Source organism: Lotus japonicus, chromosome 1 (assembly GCF_012489685.1).
Source record: "Lotus japonicus ecotype B-129 chromosome 1, LjGifu_v1.2".
In the NCBI taxonomy this organism is placed as follows: domain Eukaryota; kingdom Viridiplantae; phylum Streptophyta; class Magnoliopsida; order Fabales; family Fabaceae; genus Lotus; species Lotus japonicus.
In genome coordinates, this window is record NC_080041.1 from 104,332,748 (window position 1) to 104,341,313 (window position 8,566).

Consider the following 8,566-nt stretch of genomic DNA (forward strand, 5'->3'; position numbering starts at 1 on the left):
TCAATTTTTTTAATCGGTTTTTCGATTTTGTTTTGATTGAATCAGTTGTGAACACTCCTACTATCTCATGAACACTCTTGTTGCTATCCAATTTTCCTTTCCTTTCATCCCCGAACCACTCAATGAGTCTGAAACTTCTTTCACATTTTCTGCTATTACTTTTTGAATGAATTCCTTTTAAGGTACAAAAAAATCAATTTACTTCGTATAGACATGTGTTTAATCCATGATTATCAAAACCGGATCTGACCGGCTAGTTCGAGCGTAAAAACTGAGATTCAGACCTAGGCCAGTCCGGAACAACCACAAAACCGCCTGAGGGAAGAACCGTGTGTGAATCGGGCGAACCGGCGTAAAACGGCCGGTTGGCGGTTTTGAGCGATTTAATTTTTTTTCCATATTTTTTTATTAAAATGGGCTTGGCCCATGCCAAATCAGAGGATTAAAAAAAACCTTAGACCCACTAAAATCTTTGAGAAAATCAAAAAGACGCTGGAAACAGAATGCAACTACGCAAGGCTCCCTCAACCAACTCGTCTTCCACCTCGATCGCGCCGGCCGCCGCGCTCCGCCGGCCACCGTGCTCACCCCCTCCTCAACCAACCAACGCTCCAGAAGCTGCACCCAAAAATCCTGTTCTGTCTGTTTTTGTTCAAAACTTGAATTGTTCTGTATGTTTCTGTAGCCTTTCCTTATTCCTGTTCTGTATGCTATGAATTTTAACTAATATTTTTCAATTTTTTAGCACTTATATGCATATAGTATAAATTATACTGCTATACAACTTTCAGGGTGGCCGCTACGCCCCGCTATATGGTTTGTCTTGTCTAACTTGAATTCATAATGTGTTGTAGAATTTGTTACTGGTGTTGAATCCATTACATGAGAAGGGTAGATATTAGATACATAACAGCCTAGAGGAAGTTAGTTAGTTTGTTATACATTAAGTAAGCACATAATTAGTTGAATTATACTAAACAAGAGGTTGTAGAGTGGACTTGTGTTTCTAATATGTTGGAACTTTTTTTTGTTAGAGATAATTATTTGGAGGTGAAGGATGGAGGTTGTTTTGGCATCTTCCTCTGTTGATGGTGGGATAGGCTGTTGGGACCTTCAGACAGGTGCTGAACAGCTCCGTTACAAGTCGTGTTCCTCCCCTTCTCATGGTCTTGTCTCTGTTGGTGGTCGCTTCCTTGCATCTTCTCAGATTAGAGACCCATCGGCTTCCTCCGGTTCTGTTTCGAAATTATATTTCTGGTCCTGGTCCAAGGTCTTTATTTTGAAATTATTATTATTATACATGATGAGGAATGACAATGGATAACATTGACACTTGCATGTTGATTTTGTAGCCTCAAGTTGAAGTTAGGAGCTTTCCTGCTGAACCCATTATGCCCCTTGCTGCGAATCACCCGGGCACCTATCTAGCTGGTGGGGCTTCGTCAGGTGATATATACTTTTGGCAGGTGAATTTTCTTATTTATTAGATCATTATGCATCAAGGCATGGTTTGTGATTGATGGTTTTACTTTTCTTGGAAATTTTTTATGAAAAATTAGTGCTTGAAATTTAATTGCTCATGGAGACGAAAAAAACACATTTTAAAGCTTTTAAGGCATTAGGTTATGGTGAATTTTGAATTGAAAATGTGAACTTAGTTTCTCTATTTCTGTATACTTTGAAGTACTGAGTTGCATGCATTGCTTGTTAGGTCGAAACTGGCAGATTGCTTAAAAAGTGGCATGCTCACTATAGGGCTGTGACATGCCTGGTATTTTCTGAAGATGACTCCCTGCTGATATCTGGTTCTGAAGATGGATCTGTCAGAGTTTGGTCTCTCATCAAGTACATGAAACTCATCTCTCTCTCAAAAAAAATTATCCTATCAGTGTTTACTCACTTTTATGATAATATATTCGAGTGCTGACCATTAAAACATTTGTTATGCTGCATGTCATGGTTCAGGATATTTGATGATTTGGGAAGCTTTGAAGCCAAAAATCTTTATCTACACAGTTTTACAGAGCACACTCTGTGTGTGACTGATGTTGTGATTGGTTATGGTGGGTGCAATGCAATTATAGTGTCAGCTTCAGAGGACCGGACCTGTAAGGTTTGTTTCACACTTTCACTGTTTTTCGTGGCAGTGTTGTACTAGAAAAGTAGATATGTAATGAAGTATGTTTACTGAATCATATATACTATTACCTTTTTTTTTTATCTTGAGTCTCTACTATTTGTAATTTCTAGAAATCTATGGTTGCTTATAACCTTCATATATCAAAGCATTAAATGTTTTCAGTCAAGGGGGAAAGCCACCTGTGCTTGTTTTTGGGTGATGAGGGTTAAGACTTAAGGGTGCATAATTATTCTATTAAAATGTGAGAGGCATAATTCTGAGGAAATTTTTGCCATGTAATATAATAAGCACAGCTAATTTAAAGAATAAATTCCTGATGAATGAAATGTGTGCTGCTGCTATTTGACTATTATTAGAATGGATTTTAATCTACTCAGTTAGATCTCCATATTTAATTATAAATTATTACTTTTATATTCCCTCCTTTTGGTTTGATTCTTGCATACAGAAGCTGTGCTTCTCAGTTGTGATTTATTTATTCAGAATGAAATCATCTCTCCCATTGTACTGTAGTTGACCTCATGTTGTGGGATAAGGCTTGGTTGCTGTAGTCTCTATGTTTTTCATTTTTCTGATATGGGTTCAGAATTCTAATTTATTTCCTTTTTTTAGGTGTGGAGCTTAGCTACGGGAACTCTACTAAGAAACATAGTATTCCCTTCAATAATTGATGCAATTGTCTTGGATCCTGCTGAACATATCTTTTATGCTGGCAGTAGAGATGGAAAAATATTTATTGCTGCACTTAACACTGAAAGAATCCCTACTAATAATTATGGGATGCATATCATTGGTTCATTTTCTAACCACAGGTTATCTTCTCCTCTTATTGTCCAGTTCTTAAACTGGTAGACCTTTTCATGTCCTTTCTTCATGATCTTGGTTTTTCAGATTTACATCTGTTATATTTGCTTTACTCTCTTTGGATTGCTTTCCCTTTTGTATATTTTTAAAAATTGGTAAATGTCGTTAATTCATGTTGTCTGCCTTGTGAAAATGATGTGAGCATATATGCTTTCACTTGTGCATAGAACTTAGAAGGTAACATATATGGTAGTTTCAACAGTATTGTTGAGAGCAAAATGGTGGGAACATTCAGTTTTGATGTTTAGAATTTGTGGATAACTTCAATGAGTATAGGCTTTCCTCATAATTTAGTTCTTAGCTATGGTGAATCAAAGCAAATATTGTATCCTTACAAAGGTCCAAACGGACAATGGATCTGAGAGTTTATATTGAAGTTATGATTTTATCGTGAGGTGATTTTAATTTATCAATCTTCAACTATGTTGCAACTTGAAATATCCCTCCCCCCAATGCGTATCAGTGTCCCAGTTTGCTAATGCTAAAATAATGTATTAGAATATTATGTTTATTAAAATTTGTGCTTTAAAAGTGCTTTATCTGTCCATAAGCAGATACAGCGTTCTTTGTAATCTTAAGTTTGTTTGTAACACCTCACATGCCTTTTTGGTTGCTGCTCTGTTTGTCTGTTACAAAATTAAGTTGGTTCAAGCTGTGAAATATTGTTTGACTAATTAAATTTCCTCGTTTTAACAGCAAGGCAGTTACTTGCTTAGCATATGGCGCCGCTGGGAATTTGTTAATATCTGGGTCAGAGGATGGAATGGTTCGTGTTTGGAATGCAAGAACTTGTAACATCATCCGCATGTTTAAACATGCTAAAGGTATTGTATAAACTTTGTGAAACATGGTCTGCTTGTAGTTTGGTATAGTTTTGCAGAATTGGCTTTCTGATTGCATATTTATGTTTAGTGAAGTTTGTATGATATGCTATTTATTATAAATGTTTTTTAGGGAATGGACAATGCTCAAGTTATTTTTTCTTCCAACTTACAACCTGCTAATGACAACTTAATGTATGTTTTTCTTTCCCAAAACCCTAATGACGACTTGTAGTTTTCTTAAGTGGTATGTTAAAGCAAGAAATATAACATATGGTAACTATGCATTCTGTATGCATACTTTGATTAAAACAAACATTGGCGGTATTTATACTACAGATACAACTCCAATTTATATCTGTGCTGTTATCACTTCATCTTTGATTTTCAACTTTTGATTGGTGCTGCACTACGTTATTTATGTGATGAGGATACAAAATATATTATCCGAATATACTCTGGATGATTGTGAGTGTGGCAACTTATGAAAATAAGCTCAAAACAGGTCATAAGCTTTTATTCATAAGCTGAACAACTTAGTCATAAGCTTTTTATTCATAGGTTAATCTGAACAACTTATGAAAATAAGCTCAAAACAGGTCATAAGGTTTTTACATAAGCTCTCTCAAACACTTGTATAAGCGCTTCTGCTATGAGATAAAGCTAAAATAAGCTCTTCCAAAAGGTACCTTTATATATAAATGCATGCAATTGTCTTTTATATGCTTAACCTCCATGCATATAGATGGTATAGTTCTAGTTTGCTCTCACATGTCATTTTTAATTGACTAAATCACCGTCATGAGGTATCCCATGTTTGTTTAAAATATTGAGTCTGCTTAAGCATGGATTTTATTTATATTTGATGTTAATGTTCCTGGGTGCTGCAGGACCAGTAAATAATATTCTTGTTGTTAAACAAGAAATTGACCCAAGTAATCATATGTCTTCTACTGTAGAAGCATCCTCAAGAAAGAAAGGGGCTTATTTATCCCCTCCATTAGAAAAATATACAAATTCTGCAGATGAAGACTCATATATAAAGGTCAGCCTCAGGGGTGGCGCGACAGATGTTAAATATCTCAGTTCTGGAATGATATCTAAGTATGCTAAGGAACTTCAGGTTTGAGTTTCTTGATGATTATATGACTTAATATCTGTGGTTTTAAAGATAGCCATGACCTATTCCTGATTGTGACTGAACCTCTGTTAACCTGTATTTCAGCATCAAGGTTCAGCTGCTGCTTCTGAAATGGAGGTGGAGAAGCTAAAACATGATTGCCAAAGGTCAATGCAAATGGCAAATCAATTTAAGAAAATGTATGAAGATTTGATACAGTTTTATGTGAAGGAGCTGTTAGATGGAGGTCAAGCAAGAACCTTAGATGAAAATGGTAAATAAGGTGTTCTTATTTTCCCTAGACAAGGCACTGTTCAATTTTGCGGGTAGAATTCATATATTTCTATCGTCACAAGATTCTCTTCTGCGAGTTTACTAGTTATTAGCCCCAAAGAGTTTTTGTTTTTTTAAATGCCGTACTTATAGAATCTTCATCCTTTTAACGGTTAAAAGGATTCATTATTCATATCCTCTTACAATATTGGAGGGTGTTGTCATAGATTTTCGACTTTCGTTTTGCGAATTTTCATGAATCCATCCGTATGGTCCTTGCTTTTACCATGTTTATAAGGTTTTCCTTTTGGTATAAACCACTCGGTATTGGTCATCCTTCGAATAGTCACAGTTAAGGTTTTATATCCCTCCTCCGAGTCTATTGTGCAAAAATTGAATATGAGAAGTCTTCTTGCACATTCAATTTGTGTTACTAACTGAGCTACCTCTTGGAGGACATGAGGTTTTCAAACTCTTGAGATTTAATTTCATGGAGTGCCGTATTTTTTAAAACATTTCTGATATTTGTAATTATCAAGCTTTACTAATATGGATGGTATGCATCTTACTTTGTAGCAATAATAATTTTAATTATGCAAAATTATTTTTTCAACGTAATTATGCCAAGTCAAATGTTATCGTAGAGATGTTTTATCTAAACAAACATTTTTTTTTTCAACGGTGATCGATCAATGTCATTGCACTTGCATTCCTTTTTGAAAAATGTCAGGGTCATTCTTGGTGTCTTGCTTTTGGTTTTAGTTTAGGTCATCGGGTTTGCTTCCTTAAGGTTTTTTTTTTCATGATGGTTTTTATTGTTTTCTCTCTACGGGGGTGGTTAGGAGATTGTGAATTCTTGTGGATAGTTGAGGTTTTTGTTTTTGTTATCTTCATTGTTCTATTCCTGAGCTAGTCTTTCTCCTCTTTATTAATATATTTGAACTTCCAAAAAAAAATGTAAATTACTAGTGTGAAGTTTGGTTCACGTGCGATTTAGTTTTTTATTTTTTAAAAGTGCATTTATCTTCTTAAACTTACAAAAATGTGTGAAATAATCTATCTTGCATTCTTGCTATTAAAATTTCTATTAACGTATAAGTGAATTTATCACATGGCATGCACAATACATCTTTTTTTCTTTCTAAAATTACTCTCTAAATTACCAATCCTCTCTCAAAAGATGAACATGAACGAGCTCTATTGCTGTTTTTCTGCTTCTAAAAAGGGGATCATTAGTGCTTCTTTTATTGATCTGACCTCAAACCATCCTCAATTAATTTCTTAGTGCAATAGGTCTGTTCTTGTTCATCGCCTGACCCAATTGAATTTCATTTGGAAGTGGGACAATATTGCTCAATGATATAATAATTATAGAAGCAACATGTTTCTTTTTTTTTACATCGAAAAAGATAAATTGCACCTACAAGGAATCGATCTCTTGACTTCCTATCCAACTCATATGTCTTCCGGTTTCTACCACTTGAGCTATCATATGAGTACATAAAAACAACATGTGAAAGAATCAAGAAATTTAAAAGGATAATTGTATTTGATCGCTACATGTAGTTTAAAGAAAAACAAAGCTTTCAAAATAGAAAAAAACAATAAAAAAACAAACAAGTGCTGGAAAGATCTGCGTGCCAAATAGGAATTTGTTGATTCCTGAATCTAACATAGTTTTTTTTTTTAAATGTATTCTAACATAGTTGGTTATTATATTATGCAATTAAATGTTTTAAATTTTGAAGTTGAAAGTATTGGGTTCATTTACGGTTACATACTTTTTTCCTTGTGCAATGTTGCACAAGCCTATGATTACATGCTATACCAGGTCGATGCAGGTCACCAATATTTAAAAATGAGATTAGTTTCTATGCACCGGTGTAAAAAGTTTTACATCATCATTCAATCACAATCTTCAATTTTTTATTTTAAATATTTTTAAATTTAAAATTAATTGTGAGCTAATAAATGCAGGGATGCGATTGAATGATGGCGTAAATTTTATTTACACCGTCGGTGCATAAAAATTAATTTCTTGAAAAATATATGTTAATGTATTTTCACTTACGACCCATTTCTAACATAAAACCATGATCATGATTCGCACCCATATTTCATCTAATAGATTCTTTCCCCTAGCATTTAGGAAATCCACATCTGACCTTAGGAAAACCATCAATTTACACCAACATATCGAATATCATGACAACCCAAATAAAAACTTCACACCAGCATCAACAATATCTAAAACCCTATATTCGCACCAACAATACCAGATGTATGGGAACCCAACCCCAATCCAAATTTGCAACAACAGGCACACAACACGGAAATCCAAACCCTAACTTCCTACATTTCCAATCCCTAAATTTAGCCTTACAAATTTCACGAAGAGAAGATAAGGATGAAGAGATGGGGAATGATGAATAAAAATGTCAAACTACCATTTTCAATTAAGGAGGGACAAATCTTTGCTCGATGGACAGCGTGCCAATATCATCATGGGGAAATTGTATATTTTCCAAACTTGTAGGGTCATACTATAATTTAGTAAAAAAATTCAAAATGTAATTAACGGGAAATCAACTTGGTATAGCATGTAATCCTAGGTTTGTGCAACCTTGCACAAGGGAAAACTTGTGTACGGTAAATGAACCACTAGAGATATTGAGGTCATGCCAACATATTTCATGAAGCTTAAACCTCTTACCTTCCCTAAGGCTAGTGCAAGTGAAGACCATACAGAGAGGTTATGGGTAGCGCTGAGAGGCTCACACATCAAAGTGTTATCATATACATCATTTAAGAAGAATGAATAACATATGATTGGTTTGATATATCTACACCTATGAAACATGTGGAATCACCTCTCAGCGTAGTTTGAACTTTCTTAGTTGTTTATGGATTGTTCCATTCCTGAGAGTGTTATAGATGGTTTGACTCACGAGTTTGAAAAGTTAGAGCAAACTTACGGGATGCCTTTGTCAAAGTATAATGCCCATATTATTCAACTTTATAGGCATGTTCCTTATTCTCTTAGAGAGGAGATGCATGCCAAGAGGTTTGTGAGTTGATTAAGATAGTATTTGTTTGGATCTTAGATTTGAAAAAGTTATTGAGCAAGTAGTGGGGGTTGTAACCCGTAAGAACGGGCCCTAAGAGGGCAAAAGAGCTTAAGGAGGCGTTTGTTTCAAGATTTGGAAAGAGATTCCCGGGAATATGAAGGTTGAGAATGAACATTCCTGTGTTTGTTACAAGATTGGAAACTATGATTCCTGGGTATCAATCATTCCGGGAATAAAATAACTTCCACAATTCCCATGATTTCCTTCATATTGATTCCCG

General features: G+C 34.8%; 1 protein-coding gene across 2 annotated transcripts; it reads left to right on the plus strand.

Annotated features, from left to right (window-relative positions):
* Nucleotides 1-473: 473 nt before the first annotated feature.
* Nucleotides 474-5,585, plus strand: LOC130728671 (protein ROOT INITIATION DEFECTIVE 3-like). Of its 2 annotated transcripts, XM_057580204.1 has the most exons (10): nt 474-671; nt 855-947; nt 1,035-1,270; nt 1,353-1,466; nt 1,712-1,845; nt 1,966-2,113; nt 2,753-2,952; nt 3,701-3,828; nt 4,716-4,948; nt 5,051-5,585. In XM_057580204.1, the coding sequence occupies exons 3-10, from the start codon at nt 1,058-1,060 to the stop codon at nt 5,225-5,227; spliced, it is 1,347 nt and encodes a 448-aa protein (XP_057436187.1). In that variant the 5' UTR covers nt 474-671; nt 855-947; nt 1,035-1,057; the 3' UTR covers nt 5,228-5,585. The 2 variants fall into 2 exon arrangements, with proteins under 2 accessions (XP_057436187.1, XP_057436186.1); XM_057580203.1 differs by lacking the exon at nt 855-947.
* The last annotated feature ends 2,981 nt before the right edge of the window (nt 5,586-8,566 follow it).

Excerpts from the sequence above, each read along its gene's own strand:
- LOC130728671 (XM_057580204.1), top strand. The coding sequence starts at position 1,058 with ATGGAGGTTGTTTTGGCATCTTCCTCTGTTGATGGTGGGATAGGCTGT. Across the intron at positions 1,467-1,711 it reads GTGATATATACTTTTGGCAG|GTCGAAACTGGCAGATTGCT; the intron begins GTGAATTTTCTT and ends ATTGCTTGTTAG. Across the intron at positions 1,846-1,965 it reads AGAGTTTGGTCTCTCATCAA|GATATTTGATGATTTGGGAA; the intron begins GTACATGAAACT and ends GTCATGGTTCAG.